General features: G+C 41.6%; 1 protein-coding gene across 2 annotated transcripts in view; it reads right to left on the bottom strand.

The window, feature by feature from the left end:
* The window catches only part of EVC (EvC ciliary complex subunit 1), an 88,992-nt gene that overhangs the window by 15,322 nt on the left and 48,474 nt on the right, over positions 1 to 25,196 (bottom strand). For both annotated transcript variants that reach the window (XM_026648050.1, XM_026648051.1), the window contains exons 11-13: positions 21,810 to 21,908; positions 10,059 to 10,271; positions 1,257 to 1,366 (exon numbers count right to left, since the gene is read on the bottom strand). In XM_026648050.1, the coding sequence (XP_026503835.1) occupies positions 1,257 to 1,366; positions 10,059 to 10,271; positions 21,810 to 21,908 (422 nt within the window). The remainder of the gene's footprint in view (positions 1 to 1,256; positions 1,367 to 10,058; positions 10,272 to 21,809; positions 21,909 to 25,196) is intronic.

Genomic DNA, 25,196 nt, shown 5'->3' with positions numbered 1-25,196 from the left:
AAGCCTATATAATGGAGTAAAAGATCTCTTCATTTGAAATGAGATGGAAAGTGCATGTAGCTGGATATACGGGAAGGTTATTCCAAATTTCAGGAGCTGCAGCGCACTCTTTTGCCACCAGCAGTGATGGTACTGTGTGGTGGGACAGAGATGAGACAAGTGCTAGTCGAGTGGAGGGGAGCGAGGAAGTTCATGGTGCATTTTAAGAAATAGAGGGCAATTTTGAGCCACCCCCTGACATGGATGGGGAGCTAAGGGAACTGTCTGAGGATGTGGGGCAAGGTAGGCATGCAGCTACAGTGTGTGTTAGAAGGGTGGCATCAGCTTTCTGAACATAATGGAGATTCAGGACATGGAAGTCATGGAGAAGAACTGAATAGTCAGAGGAAATAAAGGAATACTAAGGACTTATGCAAAAGGTGGTGTCAAGACTGTGGTATACAGTGGCATATTGCAGAGACAGTGATAGGTAGATCTGCATGCATACTCTAGGAGAAAGATTTCAGAGTAGCAGACAATGTCAAAGTCATGGTCCAATGAAGACACTTGGTGACTTAATGAAAAAAGACAGACAGAAGACATGGAGTTGTGTTGATTGAGAAAGCTACTCCTGCCCAAAGGAACTGTAGAGACATTTAGCTGAAATAGAGGAGATGGAAGTTGTAGTTTTCTTCATTAAGACAGGAAGAGAGAGTGGGCAGGAAGAAGTAAGTGGTATCAACAGGTATGTACAGTTGTGTATCGGATTAAAAGCAGAAAGGATTAAAGGTCAAGAGAGAAGACCAGTGAACTGAGCACTTCATCTTGTGGGAGGCTATGGTTAGTGTATAGCAGGGACCCTGGCCTGCTACAAAGTGAGACAGAGAAATCAAGTTCCTAGGTAGCAGGCAAATTTATGAGTGCAAAGTTAGGGGTGATTCAGAAAAAAGACTAAATGTACTGAGAACAAACCCTTTGACAAACCACAGATTGTCCTACCAGGAAGAAAGATCCACGTGTAACCCATCATGATCACTAGTAAGTATTAATATTACACAGTGAGGCTGTCTGCTTTTCCTTATCATAGGATTTTTGCAGTTTTAGCTAGTGGAAAAATTAATGCTCATTCAATTAAAAACCTATGGTAATTCTCTCTCTGTATGAATAATTGAAGAGTCTCTCTTCATCACTCCCCACCCAAGCCTGGATTATCCTAGAATTTTTCATTACACCTGCAGTTTTACAGCATTGCTTAAAAGTGATAAGACCATACTCACTCCTCACTGAGGCCACCTAATCGGCTTAAAACACCTTGGATAATCTTCTCATGTTTCTCAGACAGGTGTTTTTGCATCACAGCAGACAGAGCATACTCCTTGGTCCATAGCTAAGAGAAGAGGGGGGAAACCCCACAATGTTAAGATTTCCTCATTTTAATCACTTTTAAATGATGCAATACTATGAATTAGGTTTTTATTCTGTAATGTGTTTATGAACAATGTTACAGACCCTCATTTCCATGCTCTCAAATACAGAATTCACACTGCAGTATTTACAGATGCCCCTGCCATCAAGCTATGCTGTTCAGGAGTATTTTTTCCAATACATACGGGCCTGATGCAAAGCTCATTGAAGACACTGGGAGTCTTTGCACAGACTTCAGTAGGCCTTGGCAGGGCTGAGAGGTGCTTCCCATTGATTTGACTTTGTGGTCTCTTCATTTGTCTGGCAAGAGGGAAACCAAACAAACAGGCACAATAATATTTTAATGAGTGATGTCTGTGAACTTCAAAGGTTTGTGTGTGTGTGGTTTTTTTTTTTTTTTTTTTGGAACACTGAATAAAATCATACCCGAAGACCCTTTCTGAAGGGCAGTGTGTTTTTTACTTTCCCTGAACAAGGTGAAAATGTTGTCATCTTGCATCAGATGCCATATTCCATACAGAGAGCCAAGGTGGGGGAGGTAATATATTTTATTGGACCATATCTTTTATTACCTCCCCCACCTTATCTCTCTAATATCCTGAGACCGACAGGCTATAACAATACTGCATATTCCTTACAGTTCACAAGGTAAGGGAGATTGGGGTCTGGACTTACAGATTCCATTTACGACTTTACCACTCAGCCACTGTGCAGCTTTGGACAAGGCGTTTAATCTGCTGGTGTCTCAATTTACCCATTTGTGAAATAAAATTTCAATTAACTCTCCTCCCCTGGCTCTCTCAACGCAGCTTGTTTGATCAATATATCTGTCTTTTAGACTGTAAATGTTTTGGGGCAGGGACTGTCCTTAACTTCATTTTGTGCTGTGCTAACAATACTGCCAGCACTAAACCTATAACGATATGGGCACGTATGCCCTAAGCTCTTCTATTACTGAAGGCTGAAGCATTATATTTTTAGGCTGCACTGGAGCCAAATGACTGTTGGGTGAAATTCAAGGTACTAGTTAGGCTGAGAGAGAGACTTAAAGTTAATTTAGAGTTTTACATATGTCATCTCAAGAACTGCCTCCCATCCACTTTGTGATCTGTGCTCATCCAGAACATTTTCTGCTGGAGTAAGTGGACAACGCACCACTTAAGTTGAGAGAGCTGAGCCCATTAACCCCAGCAGAGAATTGGACCCTACCACAAGGTGAGATGCTTGCAGGTGCTGATGGTAAAGCTTGATACTGGGTCTTCCTATCTGATATTCACTCCTTGTGGACATTACTGAGCCCACCTAGCTTTTGGAAGGGTACCTATTTGGCAAGATGCACCTATTTGGCCAGGACATCTAAAAGGATGAAATCCTGGATTCGTAGCTGACTGGTAAAGCTGCAAGCAGGTGCAGCTGCAGGTGTCAAATTAAGCTTTATAAAGCCCTTGGATACCACAGGGATGGGTTCCATCTAAATGCCTGTAATAATAAAATAATTGTACCAATATCTCTCTTTGGGCCATTCTGTTCATGGATAGGGTGGTGACACACAGACCTACCTGAGGTTCACTACTCTGTATCAGCAGCTTGTGTCAGGACTGACATACTCACTACACGTAACACACTGTTGTCATAATCTGTAGCTAAATGGTGTCATGTAAGATACCACTGGAAAACTAACAACTCCCTGATCATTAATATTCTTCCATGATGTAAGTACAGGGTACGTACAAAGAGTTACAAGTATGTGCTAGAATTATGTTCTTGAAATGTGTTTGGCAAGCAGTGCATAAGCCCAGTCTGTCTTAGACAAAGAAAATGTGTATTCTATTGTCCTCAGGCACAGATAATGAAGGCACATTTACATAAAACAGAAACTAAGCCATCAACCTTGCATGTGTGGGAGACTGCCTTGGGGTGGGAGTGGGGCTAAAAACTTCAAATAAATAACTAAATCAACTGATTGTATACAATATTACTGTATTGTAAAAGTGGATCAAGTAAGGTCTTTTCTGGAAGCTAATGACACACTGGTGATCAATATCATTGTGAAATATATGTATTAATACTATATGAGGAAATGTGGATAATTAATGATATTAAGCTTTAAAGTCTGTGCCCAAACACAGAGCGAGACAGGTTTTCTCTCAGCTGCCTTCCCTCTTGTCTATCTACATGTCTCCAATGAAATTTAACCAAACTGTGACCCAAAACATGGAGGATGGGAAGTCTACAGGAAGGGAAGAACAGCACAAGGTCATCCCGAGCGTCTGGACAAAACCGTGAGGTTTGGGAAGTTTTAAGGAAAGAGAATAAGCCATCCTGGCATCCATCACTGAACAAGGGGCCAGAGCTCTTGCAAGCTGGGAAAGATGGGCTCTTTAACCAATGGGGTTGAAGTGTTCTGGAACAAAAGATTCATAAGAAATCAACCTTGAACCAAGACAGTAACTTACTGAGTTAAATCTTAGCCATTAGAAAGCGCATTTTTACTTTTTGTTTGTTTGTAACCCTCTCTAACTTTATTTCTTTTACTTTGCATCACATAACCTATGTTCTTTTGATAATCAACTTGGTTTACTTTTAGGCTAAACCAACCCAGTGCTGTGTTTGAATGGAGGTAATTGTTAACTCCAGTGAATGTGGCAAGCTGCTGAGTATTATCTCTTTAACAGAGCAAACAAACCATATTATTTCTCTGAATGGTCCAGGAAAGGGCTGGATGTTGCAGATCACACAGGTTTTGGGGAAAATTTGGGACTGGGGGTTTTGGGGTCATCTTGCTAGGTGTAACCAAAGCTGGTGGAAACCAGTGTAGAGCTGTTGTGTTGTAGGCAGGCTGCTGAGTTCAGTGTACTGAATCCGGGTTGTACAGCACACAGACACTCCGGATACTGCACGGTTGTCTGCTGGTGTCCAGGCTGTGAGCCAGAGCAGCAGAGCAGTTAAAGCAGCCAGTGTTACAGAGCAGGGAGTGACACAAAGCCTTACTGGTCTGAACTGCACCTTAGGTTGTGAAAAGGCTACCAGTTGTTCCCTAGCTAACTGCATATCCCAAAAGAGCCCTTTCATTTCTAAAACTTCTCAACGGTGCTATGTATTGTGTGCTCTCTCTCTTTGAGCAGTTCGGATGAGAAGAGCTGAGCAGACTTTTAATTTTCAGAAGGGGATTTTAGAGATGGACAGTGAATGGGTGCTCTCTTGCCATTGCTTTTTGGATACCTGGCTATTGACAGAGAAGTCATTTTTAGGTGTTTATATGCCAGTTTATTCTCTAATATTTTGTGGATTAAATTAATAAGGAGAGAGACTATTATTTTTGCAATCAAACAAAAAGCCAAATTTGTCCATTCGAGACAGGTGCAAGCCGAGTGACTCAGAATGATCATAAAGAAGGGAAATATATTCATTAGTTTATTATTTGTTGAGCACCAACATTGTGTACAAGGCTAAGTAAACTTCCCTTTAGAGAAAATGAGTGAGTCATATTTTTCACTGAGAGAACATCTAGCACAAGATCGAATCATAAATACGGACAAAGGTTCCTGTGGTGACTCCTTGGAAACAAGGACCGTTAATAAGCTGAAAAATATGTTCTGTGTCTAAGGTTCCCTCTCAATGAAAACCCTTGCAAACAGGCTTGCATAAAGAACTAGTCACATAGGCCCAGATCCTTGGTCATAAGAGAGAGGAACGTACCACTAAGAGGGCATGTACACAAAGGTAGCGTGTTGCCTCCTTTGCACTCCTATCCTCAGTCAGCTCAGCACTGGTCTGGTCTAGCCTCCATCTACAGGCCAGAGCAACATATAGGGTTCTTTAAACTATGCCAACGGCCAAAGACAGCAGCTGGGCCTTGCTGGAGTCCAGGGAGCCCCCCTTTCTCCTGGGTCACATGCTGGCTCTATGCCTACAGAGGGTCTCCCCTTATATGCACCTCTTCAGAGCTGCTTTGCACTACTGATGTGGCACAGCGAGATCCAAAGTCAAGAGAGAATCTGGGCCCTAGTCAGATAAGTGTTTGTCAGGCAAACTGAAAGGGAAGGCCTGGAGAGAAGACTGGATTCTCTGCTGCACTGAGCTTCCACAGCTGCACCAGGGAGCTGTGTAAGGTATTAACGCTTATAGCTGGTTACAGTTCCCGCATTCTCAGAGTGGCTCTGTGTGACTCTAAGCCCCAGCACAGGTTAGAGATGCCACGGGGCTGAGTATGGTCCCTGAGTGTGCTTCTTACTCCATGGCCTTGCCCTCCTACCAGCCTGAAAAGCAGACTGGGAGCACTGAAGAGAGAAGGTGGGACTATCAGGAAAGCTGGTGCAGCCTATACCATCCTCCTGTGCACCAGGCTGCGTGGGGAGGGACTGTATGCCCCTGAAGCACAATCCTTCCCTGAACTCCCCTGAGGTGGCATGCCACAGCACTTCCCCTTCAGTACATACCTGTGTCTAAGTGGTTCAATTTGGCCCTAAATACTATTAAAATCTCACAGGTCAGTGCTATACCCAGCTTATGGATGGGTAAACTGAGGTACAGTGGGAGGGTTGGGTGACTCTGGTACTGAAAGTCAGCGGCTGGACTGGAACTTAAAAGCTCTGATTCCTCATCCCGTTCTAACCACTACAGACCACTTCCAATACAGGAACAACAACTGAAGTGGGAGTATTGAGGTTGGAGAGGAATGTAACTAAAAGGCATGCTAGACTACTTGAAAAGAAGAGCTATTTCAGTCACTGTGACATATTGAACATCCGCCAGATTCAGAGAGGGAGATAAGATGCACATGATATGTCAAAATTGATTGCGTAAGCAGACTCTGACCTTTGTGGGAGTCAAACTAGGGATCCGGAAGGCTCACTGATGGAAGCCCCTTCCTCTTCCTGTGTCTCTGTACGTTTTGCTGCAGCTTTGTTTCCTGGCAACAGGCCATTTATGTGATCTGCTGAAGCAGTGGGCACTGCTCTCCGCCAACAAGAGAGTGGAATAGCTCTCCACTATGCAACCAAAACCATACAATTTTGTGAGTTACCCTCAGACACAATGGCTAACTGAACACCGCTATGAGTACACTTGCATGTTCTCTCTTCCCCTCACCCCCCTGCCCCCATTTCTCCTGTGGAATTTAAAAAGGAGGAGAGGATGCTGACATTTTTAGCACATAGAAAGGAATGTTGCTCGGCCAGCCTGTAGATGGTGTGTGATGCATACTGAATGCCAGGTAACACAGTTAACCAAGCCCAGCATCCGGCTGTGTATAACTAGTGCACAGACCTTAACTTTATTTTCTCTAAGTTGTGAGCTAGGGGGCTACAATGCAAATTGCTCATCACTTCTTTTCATTCTTAATTTATTCCTATTTGCACCTGTTGTGTCCTCTAGGTTGCAGGGCAAAATTAAACTATCAAAATGTCTCTTAAAACCCCCACAAAGCAATGAAATAAAGAGGATTTTTTCTAAAGGGACTCCCATCCCCGATGTGCTCTAAATCGCTGAGTGCAAATAAAATCCGCTACATGTTAAAGGCATCTTGAATCACCTTGATAAGAAAGCTGCAGGCCCTTAGGAAAAGTACTCTGGAAATGAAGAGACTAACGAATTATGTAGAATAGTTGATCGTATGCTCTTACTTTCTTCAAAATGCAGATGAGAGTTTTGTGCCCTACATAATTATGCCTTGTAAATTAAAATGTATGTAAATTCTATTGTATATGTATATATTGGTTCCTATCCCATCCTACTGTAGTAGCTGAGTGTCTTCCAGTAGGGCATTAAGTGACATGACTAACATTTGTCGTGTGGTTCATTCTCATCCTCGCCCCTGGGGAAGAATTGTGTGTGCGGTTAAATGTTTGTTTTGGCTGGGTTTTGTTTTTCGGTTATTTTTTTTTAAACGTGCACACCAGAGAAGACAGGTTGAAGATATGCACCTTACACTTGGAGTGGAACGTGGTGAGGTCTTTGATGGTTATTAGGGAAATTTACCAGCACAGCTATGCTGGTATAATTATATTGCTAAGCTCTGCTGTACACCTACCTGTGTGGATGCTCTCTTTGGGGATTGAGTGCCTTTTTTTTTGGTTTAGTTTAAACCAATTCCAATGAGACATAAAATCAACAACAAAAAAGACACTAAATCTTGAAGAGAGCATCCACATGGACAGTTATACCAGCAAGTTATAACAGTATAATTATACTGGCACATTTCTGCCTGTCCATTTCCCAAAGCAGATATGCCCTTAGTTCCTGTGGAAGTTTGTTCCACAATTTCGGCCAGGCCCTCATGAAAGCTCTTTTGCATAGACAAGTGTTACATTGAAAAATGACCTGTACAATTATGATGGCACTTTAGAGAGTGGTTTGATGATTAGATTATAATAGATATTCCTATATTATAATTCTATGATAATTAACATAATTGTCTGCTAAAGCCTTTATTCTTTTAAAAAAGAAATATATGAAACATTATCCTTTACTTGGCCATCCCATCATGAATGTTGCGATGCACTAAAACCGGAGGGTTATTCAACTGCCTCATTTAAATTTGGAATACATGCTTGGGATTGAACTGAATGGCTGCTGAATTCTGTCTTATAGTGCTGTTTAAACAGCCGTTATCTAGCAGTATTAACCCCACTGAGGCTATGTCTACACTACCGCGGTAAGTCGACCTACGCTACGTAACTCCATGAATAACGTAGCTGGAGTCGACATAACTTAGGTCAAGTTACCACGGGGTCTACACCGTGGGGGGTTGATGGGAGAAAATCTCCCATTGACTTACCTTACTCTTGTTGGGGGTAGAGTAAAGGGGTCGACTGGAGAGCGATCTGCAGTCGATTTGGTGGGTCTTTACTAGACCCGCTAAATCGACCGCTGGTGGATCGACCTCAGAGCGTCGATCCCTGCTGTAGTGTAGACCAGCCCTGAGGAGGATATGTAATGTTCTCTTCACCATGCAGTGACATACACATGCTCCACACAGATACAGTTATTCTGAAGATGTGCTGGAGGCCCCTACGTCACGGAGGATAAGTATAAATGACTTTGAAATAAGGCAGTTTGGAGAGCAAGCTTGATATCTCAGTACATTTTATCACTAGTTAATTTCAGATCTTTAGAGACGAGCTAATGGAACTACCTTCTTAGCTCTCTAGTCAATGAACGATTGTGGGTGCCTAAATGGCATCATTATGAAGGGATTCCAGACTATTTGTTCTTTCTCCATCACTTTCTTTGTTTTCCCCTTGTAGCTCTTCTCTCTATCCTCCTCTGCTCCATTTTTTAATTTCCTTTTTTCTTTCCTCTCCCACTTACAACTCTGAATTTCCCTGCTCTCTCACGTATTCCCGGCTAGAATGCCACCTTGTCTTGATTTTCCATTTCTGGCCACCACTTTCAAACATTTGTTTTTCCTGACCATGCACAGCTGTTTGATGGCACTTCTGTGTTGCAACTCTTCTTGGGCTGGGATCCATCCAACTAGAGGGAAATCTGGCTCATTAAATCTCAGTCCCTGAATTCAAACTCCCACCTCCTTTTCTGTTCATAGTGGGCCTAAACCAAAGCTTCCTCAAATCATTGGACAGGCTGTCATCGAGTTCACTGGGGTTTGGATTAAATCCTAATTCCTTTGTCGCTTCATTGACTTCAAACATGTATGTCGCCCAGGACTAGATTACCTTTCATTCAAAGAGCAGAGATGACCCTTTCAAAAGCTTCCAAAGGCTGGGTCTTTCTGTCAAATGGAGTGCAGTTCAATACTGGCTTTATACATATTTTTAAGAGACTTTCTCCAACATATAATCAAAGGGTAGAACAGGTTTTATAATGTCAAGAAAGGTAGGGAAATATGGGATTTGCATAAGTACCCTTCCTCTAGCATTTCAGCTTCCACCCTCAAAAGCTAACTTAAGCATTTGCAGGATTGGAGTCTAACTTTTTAATGTATTTTAACATTTTGGAGTTCCAAATGTTTGTGCAACACAGAAACAGAATAGATGACTAAAATAACTATTTTTCAGAACAGCTGAAATAACAGGCTAGCTACATGTTCCACTCTCCGATGAAAGGAAAGATTAAAATCACCACATGAGAGGCACACGGAAAACCTCAAAACCATGGAAAAGGCGGGTGAAGCATACTTAGGAACTTTCTTTAATTTATTGTTTAAGCTTTTTATATTCTCAAGTTTTCTAAATGAATGTAAAACCACTGTATGGTAAATCACAGAACTAGCTTTAGTAGGACACTTAATATGGCCTCACACATATATCACTTTTCATGGAGGAACCCATAAGAATGGTTGTGGAGAACAGTTTCTTAACCACCTTGTGGCAGCTGATTTGCTAATTACTACCAATCAATACCTTAATTTTTATCCAATTTAGGAAAATAGTTTCACTGGATTACATTTATTTAATCAGCTGATGAGATCACTGCAAGGTAGTATTGTGTGACTACTACATATGTAAATTATATCAAGACGTGCTATATAATCAAGCAGGACCATTAATACATTTTAAAAGGCCAGCACAAAGTGAAAGCCCAAACAAGTGCTTAAACCGAGAACACTGAAAAACTAGTTGTAACGGAGTATAAGTATGAAAGAGTTTGTGATTTGAGAATTTTGATACCTGCCACAATTTTTGAATCCATACCTGTTTTTCTTGTTGCAGTTGTTCTTGGAAGAGCTTCCACTGCTTTTGTCTACAGCTGTCCCATTTCTCTAATTGAAGGATCAAATTCTCCTGACATTCTTCTTTTAGAAGTTCACATTCTCTTAAAGACAGACCAGTCTTGGTAGGAAGAGTCCGAAGAAATAACTCTTGCACCAACTCATCTAAAGAACGGGAAGTTCCAGAACACAGTTCCTAACAATAGAGATACAGATTCATTTATGTCATTGCTTAAATCTCATTCCCTTGACCACCTTCTCCTGCTCTCTCTTGGCATCCCAATTCTCCTGCCTTACACAGCCCTTCATTTCATTCTCCCACTTTTGGTTTTGTAACTTCTATCTTCCTGCTTCTATTCAGCTGCCTGTTCTCTTACACTCCCCCCCCCCCCTCTCTCTCTCCTTGAAAACTATCCTTATCCCCCTCCCTCCCCGCACACCTCTTTAGGAAATACTTCTCTCTTATTATTAACTCCCAGATCATCCTCCAGAACTGTTCCCCCGTATCTTCTTTTATTTAGGCCCCAATCCTGCCATTACTTAAGCACATACTCATGTGCATAAAATTCAGCAAGTCCACTGGAGTTACGGGAAAGGATAGGTCTTGTAGTTTAAGCTCTGGCCTACCACTCAGAAGATATCAGTTTAATTCCTGGCTATGGCACAGACTTCCTGTGTGATGCTGGGCAAGTTACATAATCTCCTTCTGCCTCTGTTTACCATCTCTAAAATGGTAATTCTACTCGCTGTCTGTCTTGTCTTTTTTTAAACAGTAAGTTAGTTGGAAGAGGAACTGTAAATACAGCACTTAGTACAATGGGACCCCAATAGGGCCTCTTAGCACTACTGTAATACAAATACATAGTAAAAAGTTATATGTACATATGTGTTTGCATGATTAGGTCCATGAACTCCTGCAGTTCAAACGGATGTTGTAATCTTTATCACCTGTCTTGCATTACTTAGCAGGGCACAGCAATTCTACCCAACTGAACTGTGGTTGTTTTGCTTCACAGAACAGCATTTGAGAGAGAGAGGTGATCCCTAGATCAAAGTGGCTTAATTATTTCTTTGTAAAGCACTTTGATATCTTCTAGTGAAAGGTGCTACAGAAGTTCAAAATAGTAGTACACCTCTACCCCAATATAACGTGACCCAATTTTAACACTAATTCGGATATAACGCGGTAAAGCAGTGCTCCGGGGGTGGGGGGGCGGGGCTGCGCACTCCGGTGGATCAAAGCAAGTTCGATATAACGCAGTTTCACCTACAACGCGGTAAGATTGTTTGGCTCCCGAGGACAGCGTTATATCGAGGCAGAAGTGTATTACAATTATAGAGACAGTTTTTCAGATCAACCACAGCCAGACCTCCCTCTTTTATTTTTCCCAAGAACAAAACTATGGGTATAAATACAGTACACAAACAGGAACTTGGACATCTAAGTGACAAATAATTGCACCCATGATGATTTGTATATGCAAAAATTTGAAGATCCTTTAGCTGCTGAAAGTGTGTGAATATTTAATTTGTAATGACACCCACTTCTCAAAAGTCCTACTATAAGGGGGAAGCTCATCTGTCAGGAGCATTTTGGGGGACTGATCTGAGACTGTGGAATGAGCTCCCATAAGAACTAAGGACCATCACAAACCTCATCTACTCCAAATGCAAGGCACACATTTTCCACCTGCCTTCTCTGACATACATGCAGAGCAGTGTGTACATTAAAAAAACAAACCCCACATGATCCAACACCCTACCTAACCAAAACAATGCACACAGTTTTATCCTATGATGGGAAGTGGGAGAAAATGAACCACATGTGGCAGACCTTAGTCATGTTGCTTACTGCACTATAAGATGCTCCGTTACTATAGTGATGAGGGAAAAATAAGAACCTACATAGGAAAAAGCTTCTGGATGTGGAAATGCTAATGGGGGCCAGATTCTGCCAATCTGACTCAAGCTGAGTATAAGCTTGTTCTGCAAGGAACTACTTACAGAGTAAGATATTACTCAATGTAAGTAAGGGTGGTGGAATGTGGCTCTAAACAGAGAAGTTGCTTTACATATTGCTATTTAATGGGCCATTGCAATATTAAGTTTCTTTTATACAAGAGAAACAAAGTACTGGTTCCAATACGTATCTTATTTTTGGACTGGAACGTCCATAGAATGGTCATTAAATATCTCTTGATGTGTCATCTTTTTGTCTTCAGAACTTTTACTTAATGCAATTTATTCAAATTGATTCCATTAATAGAGTAGCTGATTGCAGAGTTAAATGAACATGTTTGTAATATGACAGCCAACCTCAAGCTTTTTCAAAAATCATCCTTAGAAATTCATCAAGCATAAATAACTATCATAATTTAAATGCAGAAGTGAAATGGTCTTGGATAAATGCTGGATGCCTTTGAATTTCAAAGGAGGAGAAATATATAATCACGCAGGAAAAACAAGGGAAGTATACAGCTGATGGAATTTCACTAACAGCAAACAAAAGAGCAACATTAAAACACGGGGCACATTGTAAAGTTTGATCTGAGTGAGGTGAGGTGAAGAATGTGATTATAATGGAGAAAAAGCCCTTCAGAAATATTGAGCTGGATTCCAAGTGCTGACTAATGCATATTATGTATTGTTGGTTTATGCCAAAAAGTGACTGCAAAGGAGGGAAGTTGGAGGGAAGTTGCCTGCAGTTGGAACTTGTCTACAATGTATAGTTATACTGGCATATCCACCTGTGTGGACACTCTTATTCTGGTGTAAGAGTGGCTTTTTTTCAATTTAGTTCGTGAGGGGAGGTTAATCTCACACTCTGAACCAAAAAAAACCACACCCTCTGTGTGGATGTGGTATACCTAGACTTTAGTAAGGCATTTGATACGGTCTCGCATGATATTCTTATTGATAAACTAGGCAAATACTATTTAGATGGGGCTACTATAAGGTGGGTGCATAACTGGCTGGATAACCGTACTCAGAGAGTTGTTATTAATGGTTCTCAATCCTGCTGGAAAGGCATAACAAGTGGGGTTCCGCAGGGGTCTGTTTTGGGACCGGCTCTGTTCAATATCTTCATTAACGACTTAGATATTGGTATAGAAAGTACGCTTATTAAGTTTGCGGATGATACCAAACTGGGAGGGATTGCAACTGCTTTGGAGGACAGGGTCATAATTCAAAATGATCTGGACAAATTGGAGAAATGGTCTGAGTTAAAAAGGATGAAGTTTAACAAAGACAAATGCAAAGTGCTCCACTTAGGAAGAAAAAATCAGTTTCACACATATAGAATGGGAAGAGACTGTCTAGGAAGGAGTACGGCAGAAAGGGATCTAGGAGTTATAGTGGACCACAGGCTAAATATGAGTCAACAGCGTGATGCGGTTGCAAAAAAAGCAAACATGATTCTGGGATGTATTAACAGGTGTGTTGTGAGCAAGACACGCGAAGTCATTCTTCCGCTCTACTCTGCTCTGGTTAGGCCTCAGCTGGAGTATTGCGTCCAGTTCTGGGCACCGCATTTCAAGAAAGATGTGGAGAAATTGGAGAGGGTCCAGAGAAGAGCAACAAGAATGATTAAAGGTCTTGAGAACATGACCTATGAGGGAAGGCTGAAAGAACTGGGTTTGTTTAGTTTAGAAAAGAGAAGACTGAGAGGGGACATGATAGCAGTTTTCAGGTATCTAAAAGGGTGTCATAAGGAGGAGGGAGAAAACTGCAGAATTAGGCTTTTTATTAAATTCAACCCTCTGATGGGATGATATTCAACCCAATATCTCTATCCTACCCTGAGGATGGGATAGCCACCACGAGTATGTGCCCAGCCAAGACCCCAGGCACTTAAGCAAGACAGCTAGCTGTAGTGCATACCTATCCTGGCTAGCCTGAAATCACACCCTCAGCTTGAAGTGAGATTAAAATGACCTGCTTAAATTTAATCAGCAAATAAGTGCCAGAACCAGGATTAGATACAACCTGGAGAGCTGGGTTCTAATTTCCATGCCTAATCTATTATTCCACACTGCCTTCCAACACTTCCTAGTAAATCACAATGCCAAACCTTTAAGTTTTGGGTACTTCAAAGTTTGGTTGCTCAACCTGAGACCTCTATAGTCTGGTTTTCATGGGTGTTGAATATCTGTAGATCCACCTGAAGTAAATGGGAGCTGTAGGTGCTCAGCACCTTGGACATCTAGCTCAAGTGGGCACCCAAAATTACAGTCCAGTTTAGAAAATGCAACCCTTATATTTTAGTTAATAGAGTTGCACAGAGAATGTGAAGGAAAAATAAGGCTTTAGGACCCAGATCCACAGAGGTCTTTAGGCTCCTAACTTCTACTGAAATCAATGGAAGTTAGGAGCCTAAAATACCTTTGAAGATCTGGGACTAAGAACGTAGAACAGGATCACAATATGCTACGTCCTGAATTTCATATTTTGAAACAGAAAAAGTTTGCCCTTTGTAGCTGAAAAAAAATTACTTTTAACGCTAGCTTCATATTACTTTTTAATCACTCAAAAATGTTTATTGCCTTATCTGTTAATATTATCCATTAGTTACAATGTTTTAACCTACATTCCTATTCATCTTTTACTTCCTATCAAATGAGAGGTAGGATAGTATTTTCTTGAAGTCCTGTTAGAAGGAGAAGAACTAGAGACAACATTAAAGTGTGAGCTTCCATAGCCTCCATCCTAAACTTGATGAAATATACTTTAAAAATGAGTCCCTTACAAGAGACTTTGTAACTCTCAGCTGCTAGTTACTTTTTTTTGGTTGTCCTCAAATGAACTTCTGTTTTCCTCATAATGAATTGTTAGCCACTAGCCTCTTCTCTCATCTCTACAGCATAGCACACAGAAGAGGAGGAGGATAAGATTACAGATTAGGTAACATCTGAACCACAAAAATTCAAGCAGAACTGCAAAAAACACCTCATTTTCTTTGTTCAGAGTCCACAAGAGGGCAGGACAGGAGATAACTGGAAGCCACTTTTACTGCCTGACAACAGAAAATGACACAATAAAAACCCCTGCAATGCATAAGTTACACAAACCTGCAATACATTATGCTCCTCTAACTGATCAGGATTTCTCTGACACCTTTTCTTTAATCTAAAAATTTCAGTTAATTTTTATTCTACTTCTCCATTCTATTCTTGTAGACTGGATAAATTAAAATTTGTACAAAGGGCACAAAATACCTGCATGACTCAATGTCAATTAACTTTTTCACAAATTATTTACAAAGATTGTAACAGTTCTTCTATCCCCACTATCACAGTCAATTTATCTAATCCCCACTGTTTGAAGTCCACTACTGTCAGGCTTTCCTGGCATAGCTGGGGTTGTGAGGTACCTCGACACCACCCGCCCTTGCTGTGAGGAGGTCTTGTCTGTACATGCTGTGGATCAGCTTCCTGAAGCCATCAGCCTCTGGCAACACAAGCGCTACCTTCCAGGCCTCTGCAGGCATCGCTCTTTGTGTGCCTGGTCCGTGGTAGGCTCACACCCCGACCCCGGAGTCTGCCTAGCTTCCCTCTGGAGTGCTCAGCCTCTATCCCACTCACAGAACTCTTAGTGCCACTATTCCCAAAGGAATAATATGGATTAGATTATAAAATTCAACTGAGGATCACAAGTTTACTTAACACACAGCACTTTATATGTAGTGAAAAGAAGAATAAGTTTATTATCAAAAACCAGATTCAAGTGATGGAGGGGCCTGTCTACACTTGAAATGCTACAGAGGTACAGCTGCAGTGCTACGCCTGTGCCATTATAGTGCTTCAGTGTAGACGCGTCCTACAGAAACAGGAGGAGTTCTCCCATCGACGTAGTTAATCCACTTCCCCAAAACGCAGCAGCTAGGTTGACAGGAGAATTCTTCTGTTGACCAAATGCTGTCTACACTGGAGGTTAGGTCGGCTTAACTACATCGCTCAGGGGTATGGATTTTTCCTGGGTCGACTTCGCTTTTGAATGCAGACTTGGCCTCAGAGTAAGAATATTGGAAACAAATAGCTGCATATAAAACAAAACCTTAACATGATTCCTAGAGCCTAAATGTACTCAAGGCATTCCCCTATCTCCTACAAGAGTGTTTTGTCAACCTGTGGTCTGCGGACCCCTGGGGGTCAGCAGACTATGTCTAAGATTTCCAAAGGGGTCTGCACCTCCATTTGAAAATGTTTAGGGGTCCACAAATGAAAAAAGATAGAAAACCACTTGTACTACAAGATAGCTTATCCCATGTCCTTCTCCCCAGTGTTTCCAACCAGTTTGGCTGAAATCCCTTCTCATAAAATCGAGCCTGCTGGCAACTTGTCCTGAGACTGAAGGAATTCCTGAGGGCTCATCTGTACCCCAGATATAGTTTCAAAAGTCCATTGCCTTACACCTAAACAGGCTAACTCCTGTTGTCTTTGTTTTTCTTGCCACTCCTAGTGTCTATTGTGAACCATAAAATACTAAATTTTGCACGTGACCAGCCAGGGTGGTCACCTGCCTGACAGGAATATGTGGATTACATTTTGGTAACCTGTCTTAACTGTCGGTCCCAGAGAACACAATCTTTAGTATATACACACAACTCTCCACTCATTTTCCATACATACATCTCACAATGATTATGATGACCACTGTGACACAGGCTTTCATTAGAAACCTTACATGACATTCTTTGGTGGACAAGTTATACAGATATTAGACCCAGGGGATTCTTATAACCCTTATGCACCCCTTACGCCCTCTGTCAGTAGGCATGAAGAGGTCCTTGGGTCACAGCCACTACATATAAAAATCCTGCATACCATTCTCCAAGTACAAACTGCTCATACTCATTCATTTACTTCACATCACACCACAAGCAGCTTCCCTAGGATAAATCACTTTCATTGACATATATATACACACACAAAAAACACACCTACTCAATTCTTCTTCCCTACCATGCACACCAATACATACTCATTAAACTTCCAAAATATTGACATTTACCTGTATTTATTCTGATCCAGACTACTGTTTGTTTATTGTATTACAGTAGTACCTTCTGGGCCACTGTGCTAAGGGCTATACCACTTAGTAGTGAAGAGATTGTTCCTGCCCTGAAACGCTTACAGTCTTGACAAAGTGAAAAGATGAATGAAACAAACAGGTGGAGGAAGGTGTGGGAGGACAAGATAACAGAAACTATGAGAAATAGTAAGTGGTGTGTACAATGATTTGACATTCTCTCATCTAGTCACCAGGGATTCTAGTCATTCAGTCAAACTCGCACTCCCCTTTCACAACACTTTAACACCAATACCCACATAGAGATTATCCTGCCATTCTGCATGATATTGAATCTATGGGACAGGTTCTCTGTTCATGCATACCAAGGTAAATCAGGCAGGGGTGCTGGAACAAGTGGGGAGCTGAGAGCCACTAAACCAAATGGTAAATTCTGTATATGATGGAAACTACTTCAAGCCAGGGAGTGTGGCAGCACCCGCAGCACTCCTAGTTCCAGCACCTATGAAATCAGGAGTAACTGTTGAACTTAATAGTTGCATTGGTATAAAACTGTAAGCGACAGGAGAATCAGGCAGATGGGCTCCATATTGACTACCATGTTTAGCTTGTCTATACACGTTAAACACCAAATCCTTTCTCCAATTTGTTGTAAGGGATTAGGGCTTGACTGGCAAATCACTTGCAAACCACATCACTACTGAACAGAATTTCAGTGACTCTTAAAATCCAGAAATCAGTGAGCTGATATGAAGGGGCAGAACTGGCAGCCTCTTAAAAAAAAAATCAATGTGATAGCTCCATATCGCTAGCCTTCTGCCTCTTCACCTGAGGATTCCTTCAGGCTTAAAACAGTCTATAGTATAAATTTTTTTTAATGTACTGTTTAAATGAAAGATTGGATGGTTCAGATAATTAACAGTGGAACATAGGCCTTTGTGCCATTAGGTCACTGGTTTAAAAACTGCCTGGGTCAAAAGTCATTGAATTTTTACCAGCTGAAATTATCCCTCAGGAAACCACATGAGTCTATATGACTGCAGGATTTCTTGCACCTTCCTCTGAAGTGTCTGCTGCTGGCCACTGTCAGGGATGGGACACTGCTGTAGATGGACCCATGAGTTTGATCCAATATGGCAATTTCTATCATCTGTCCATTTCCTACAGGACTGCTGTCTATTTTAGTCAAACTACCGTCCAAACGGGCTCTGAATTCCAGGAGGACTGTTAAAAGTAACGTAAGGGTTTCTAATTAGCAGCCATAGACTGAAAGGTCTGATTACGCACACTGGACTCCTCTCATCCCTGTAGTGGTCCAGGTTGAGGCACCTCCAGGCAGGGCACCGAGTGGAAGTTTGTATTGCTGTCTGTGGTGAATGATACCTTAATTCACTCTCAAACAATTTAAAAAGAGACGAAACACAACCACCCTGTTCAATATTGCAGACTTTGCCAGGCTTTATGTGACAAAAGGCAAGATTCTACTGCCATTTTTCACCTTCCCTGAATATGGCTGGGCTGCTGAGATTCAATCCTCTAACTCTGAGGGTCCCTGGTTCAATCTGTGGTGTGAGCCAAGATGGCAGCCAGCATTAGTGGTGTCTTGTCTGGGATTCACACTGCTGTGAGCCTCAAATGGTCAGGACAAGATTAAATACTTCTTCTGGACTGAGCAATGTAGTACACTAGTCACTTTGCATTATGTCCCATTCTGTGCCCGATCCACAGAAGATGTGAGAGTTGTAACAGACGCACATCCTCAGTGAATGAGGCACAGAAGAGGACATGTAACAGAGTGACCAGTGGGTTACACTTGTTAACCTTTCATGAATGTAGCTGGGCTTAATTTTCCAGTGATATTCTAAAAATCACACGACAAAGAGGACTTGTTTGCGCCAATCTAGTTAATGAAAAGCCATTTTTTACTATTTTACTCTCCTTTGTAATGTACATTTGCATTTAGGAAAATGTGAAATTTTAATTGCACAAACTCATTATTTGACTGATTCCTCACCTCTTGAATTGAGCCTCTCACTTGTTCATGCCTTGGTGATGCATGCCATCTTTGTCTTCACATTGTAAAGGAGTGTGCAGATATCACGCAATGGCAAAATGGAAATGAAGGGTTTGATTGTGCCTGGCTATAGCACAGCCACACAGGAGAATAAGCTCCCTCATTCCTCTAGGCAGCCTTGCTGCACCTCACTTCCAGGCATGATGGGTGGAGAGTGAGCTGTGCATGGCATCTGCAAGACAGTGGAGCGTGGGCAGGTGGAGCCTTGATTCTGGCTTTCTAACGTGCTGGCCAAGCATCTGGGATTCCAAGGTAAAGGAACTGCATACATTCCTCTTCCCCTGGAGCAAGGGGTACAGAAGAGGGAGAGGAGAGGAAACAGGGAAGAGACTGTGATTCTCTGAGACATAATTTCTTCCCTGGGATTCTCCTTTGCCTTTGTTTCATGCCCCAGGTAATAGACATTTTTAATAACCACTATTCCTTGTACACTCAAGCTGGTGGAAATCAGGGTAGCTCTGTTTGACTTCAGTGGAGCTACATTGGTTTACACCAGCAGAGGATCAAGCCTGTTCTTAAAGCATTTGGAGAGTACAGTAAATTTCTTTTCATTCACAGCCTATGCCTCTTATGTAGTGTACTTTCTGATGTCATCCTTTAATACAATCAATAGCAGCTATGCCTAGGAGAGAGAGCGGGACCATTACTTGATATTGATGCATTAGCTGATCACATTTGATGGACAAGGATAAAAGACTGCTTATTGTAAAAACAGATGTGAGTTTAGTTTCCTGAATGTAAATTCCTGGTAGATATCAGTCGATTTGTTAACCACTGAAGAACTTTCTTTAGTTTTACATGACTGGCAGTCTCTACTCAGGACAGGCCCAGGAGTGGAATAGCAGGTACAGTATAGAACAGGGGTCGGCAACCTTTCAGAAGTGCTGTGCCGAGTCTTCATTTATTCACTCTAATTTAAGGTTTCGTGTGCCAGTAATACATTTTAACGTTTTTAGAAGGTCTCTTTCTATAAGTCTATAATATATAACTAAACTATTGTTGTATGTAAAGTAAATAAGGTTTTTAAAATGTTTAAGAAGCTTCATTTAAAATTAAATTAAAATGCAGAGCCCCCCGGACCGGTGGCCAGGACCCGGGCAGTGTGAGTGCCACTGAAAATCAGCTTGCGTGCCGTAGCAGGTTATGGCTGAGTGAGAAGAAGCTTACACACAGCTTTCTGTCAGCCTGTCAATATTAGAAACATTTAATTCACCCAAATATTTTTAATGGAAAACAAAACTTAGCCAAACAGGATTTTAAGCTGGTCTTAAAACGTCAGTGAAGTAGAGTTTCCAATAATGGAATACAACTTCCATAAGCATTGTGTTCGGGGGAAATATCTTTGACGCTAAGGACATCAAATGAAATGATGAAAGTTAATGACTGCTTTACAAAGCATACGTATCACATGTAATACTAGCAGACATGTTGACTTGCTCTTCTTAAATTAAAAAATTACCCGAAGAAAGCATCTACTCAGATTCACAAACACAACCCTCCAAACCAGTTTTTTCCCTTTTCTGAATAAGTAGTTTGTTCCTCAAATATACTTTTCCTAGAACCATTACACAAACCTGCTCCAGCACGCGTTCATACTCTACTAAGTAAAAAGCCACTAGTCAGTTTTTTCAAACTTATCAAAACTTGATAGATAAAAAATGCACAGGGGCAATGAAAACTCTTATAAAGTGGAACAAATGCACAATCCTATAATTAGCATGTACTAAGATGCCCATGCAACCAGGTCTGATATGGACTAGAGATATCCATGACACACCAGACTGGTCACAATTAATCAAAACAGAGCCTGTTAGACTACAACTAATCACTTTCAGCTCAATCAAAGGTCATTGCTTTTGCTACAATTAGATAGTATTAATCTTACACACATAACAAGAAGATAACAAAGCATGAAAACTTCATCAGTAGCAACAATTTCCAATTAGCAAGACCAATATTAAATATTACAAATTAAAATCCTCATTTAAAAGTGTCAGTGAACCAACACTGTCAATAAATTAACTCACTACCTAGATCTCTATAAGTAAATCAAGAAGCCTTATATACTTTCCTTGTCTCTCTTGCTTTTCCTCTATGACTGGGGTCACCCTAGCACCTTGTCTGGGAAAAGTATTAGGACATGAGATGCATTTTCCCTTTCCTGCCTTATATCTGGCACCAGTGCCTTCCTGCTGTAAGCCTTGTTTGCTGGTGTGATTGCAGGGAGATTGTGTCGGCAAACTTTTCTAGTGGAAGCATAAAGGTATGTGGTCACTTAGAGAGGGAAAATTCTGCAAGTCTACAAAGGAAAGTTGTCCCTTATATTACCAAGAGCTGACTTGTGGTCAGAGAATAAGTCGTGAATGTTCTTCATGTAGAGTGCTAGGAACCCCACATCTATCACAGAATAGGAGGAGACCAAATTCATTTCCATTTGTGAAATCCAGGTCTCCCAAAGTAAAAGACTAAATCCCAAGCAGGTTAGTGCACTACCCAGCGTCTCGAAAGCTGCAGAATATCAAATGAATGATAAATCTCGGAAGTTTCTATGCCTGAGGTCTAGTCCTGTTTTGTAACTGGACTGGAGATTTTCAGACTTTTCGCAGCCACTAGTACAAATCAATAGATCACCTGATGGAGCTCTGCAACGGCCTCAGTGCTTTGGCAGTCATCCTCTTCTTCCAGATCATGCAGTGTCTGTCTCTGCTTCTCTAACATTTCATGGCAGGCCTAAGATTAATAGAAATAAAATAGGAAAGAAACCTTGTCAAAATATATCTTTTAAATAGCTGAAACCATTGTCAGCATGAAAGCTACTGACTGACAAATAAATCAAGGGTGCTTTTTTGGCAGCATCAGGGATCTAAGTACTATAAAAGCTAGTAGGGAAAAACCGCACACTGTCCTAGCTGAGTGGTAGGAGAAGTCACAGATATGACTGAAATAATACTGGCTATGTACTCACAAAGGGGAATTATGAAGATTACCCAGGCAACCTTAATTTGTGCATCTCCTAAGTCCCAAGTGCTTTACAACCATAACATTATTTTAACAATTTTTATATGGAATAATATCCACAGTGCAGGAAAAGGGTTAATGATAATTAGTATCTTACATTGTTTGCCTGCATACAGATAAAGCACTTTGCTGTACAAGCTATGGCCCAATCCTGAACCTACTGAAGTCAATGGGAGACAGATCTCTTAATTGGACTGCATTATATGATACGTACCTCTTTTGGGGCAGGTTTCCCCTCCAGCTCTGGGTCCCTCTGCACTGGATTGACAGACAGTGTTCTGGAGGACAGGCACCATCAGCCAGCAGCCCTGGGGTCCTGATCCCTTCTCCAGTCCTCTTCCCTCCAGGGAGCAGAGAGAGGCCAGAGAAGTGGGGAGCTGCCCAAGAGCCAATAGGAGACTTCAGATGGGGGTAGGGTGTGGAGGGAGTGGAGAGTGGAGCCAATACCATTTTCACAAGAGCAGATGAGGAAGCAGAGCTGGCTATGAGCTGCTGCACTTTCTGATCTCCCTCTGTGTCCCTCTTGCGAACATGGTGTCAGCTCCGCTTTCTTATCCCTCCCTGCTGCCCACTGGGCAGGTCCCCCTTTCTCTGATCCCTGGGGAGTGGGGGGGCGACAAAAGATGAAGGGGCCCAAAGCTGGAGCAGGAGGTGCAGCTGAGAGTCCCTGGTCCTACAGAGGGCAGGGGCATGCAGTAGCAAGGTAGGGAGGGCCCAGCCAGCAGTGACTGTGGGGTGGCGGGGGCAGCAATGCAGGTATGTGTGTGTGTGGGCTGCAATAATTAAATTTTGGGGTCCAAATGGCCAAGATGTGAAATACCTGGGTTTAAGGATGTTCTCACTGTGTGAATCAAATGAACTATCTTCACAATCTGCAATAGCCCTCTTTCTCCTGCCCCCTCCCCCAGCCACATAGCAAAGCTGGTTTATTTCATTCACTCAGCAAGAACCTCCTGAAAACTAGGGACTAGGTTTCATACCTAAATACCTTTATGATCTGCAAATCATGGTGCAACATAAAACAAAACCCAGGGCAGCACATATTTCAATCAAATGGCACTTGTTGGCCAGTCTAGAGGCCGGAGAGGGAGCTCTTTCACTCACTTAATTAAGAGCAGCCAACCTCTAAGGATTTCTGAGATCACATCAACTATGTAACCATAGTTGGAGCATGGAAGGCAGCAGCCAGGCAAGGGTGCTGGTCCATGACTAGGGCTCGTAGGCACTACTGCAATATAAATAGTAACACTACACAGCATGACAGTGGGGCTAAAGAGAATGCTGGGCCAAGGATATTAGGGCAAACTGCTATTCTTGCCAATATACAAACCAACCCTCCCCTCTCAAGATGCCATGGCAACTTTACTGTCCACACAGAGTACATAAGAGAATCTGGTTCTATATTGTAATTCATATGTCTCTGGGGGCAGAGCTCAGCTGGTCGTGTAACCTTAACTTTGGCATTTCCTGACCCGAGTGCTTAACTGCAACCTTCACATTTTGTACCCTAGTTTTTGCTGGAATAGAATGTATTGCCCCAAACACAGTGCTGTACCAGCAATTGGAAATGTACCTAAAAGGGACTCTATGATACAAGGACTCAAACCTGCCATATCTAGGTCATTGTTTTGCATCAAACACAGGCCAGTATTGACTGAAAATCCTTACTATCAGACTCGTGTTCAGAGGCCTACATGAATTTCATAGCTTTCATATGGATATGTGTGCCCACTGCAAAATCCATCATCTTAATTGGCACCTGCTTACAATTTCAGTAGAAAAGTCAGGGGCTGAGTATGCTGCTACCTTGCCAGTACCTATTCTTTGAAGAAAGAAAAATAATAGAAGGCAGGGAAGTAGCAGCAATTGGTCGTCAGAGCACTGGGCTCATGTCAAGGAATCAGTCAGGTTTCCCACCTGCTGAGGTACCATGACCAGATTTAGAACTTCTTAAGGTTGCTGCAAGGGGGTGCAAATTCCCCATTCCTGTACCTGTGGCGATGAATTATGCCCATCCACTGTAGGCATTAGACCCTGTGGGTTTGGCAGAACTTGATATTTATTGTTTTTATAATTTTGATAAATAATAATCATGTTTGTTTTTAAGCATTTTAAAATTTGTACCTATTTAACTGTTCAATTGCACCCAATTATGGGTTTTACGTATTTATTTTAAATGATTTAAATTTTCATAGTTTGAGGAAATTATGGGGGTGTTCCAGACAATGTGGGAGTGTATTATTGAATTACATGGATGCTGCAATTCAAAAAACTGAAGCTTTATAACTGTTAAAACACAAATTGTCAACATTCCATGTCAAAATATACACAGTAAATATCCTTAAATTAAACTCTAAGTTCTCAAGCAGCATTTTTCTTATCTGTAAACTTCATTTATTATCAATGGAATTATTTTGTCAGTTTGTGCGTGTACAGTGAAATCGACATTTACTGAGATTTACTGAAAAAAATCGAATCCTTCCAAGCCTACCTATATTAGACTTACAGTGAAGGATATGCTTTTAAAAAATCAGGAATAATCATAATTCTGGCTGGCTCATTCAGAAGATTGGTAATGTGGTAGTGAGGGCCTGCTTACACTATGGACCAGATTTTTAAAGGTATTTAGGTGCCTAAAGATGCTGATAGGTGCCTAATGGGATTTTCTAAAGCACCTAAGCAGGTTAGGTGTTTAACTCTTGAATCCAATGGGAATTAGGCACCTAATCTGCTTAGGTACTTTTGAAAATCGCTTAGCATCTATCTGCATTGTTAGGCGCCTAAATACCTTTAAAAATCTGAGAGACAAGATGGGTGAGGTAGTATCTTTTATTGGACCAACTTCTGTTGCTGAAGGAGACAAACTTTCGGGCTTACGACGAGTTCTTCTTCATGGCTGGGAAAGGTATTCAGAGTGTCACAGCTAAAAACAAAGTGGAACAGACTGTTTATCATAAGTAAGGCTACGGTTTTGTCACACACATTTTTAGTAAAAGTCAC

Source organism: Terrapene carolina, unplaced genomic scaffold (assembly GCF_002925995.2).
Source record: "Terrapene carolina triunguis isolate 2854851 unplaced genomic scaffold, T_m_triunguis-2.0 Scaffold66, whole genome shotgun sequence".
NCBI classification, from domain to species: domain Eukaryota; kingdom Metazoa; phylum Chordata; order Testudines; family Emydidae; genus Terrapene; species Terrapene triunguis.
Note: the sequence above shows the minus strand (reverse complement) of the source record. Positions and strands in the feature narration are given on the sequence as shown.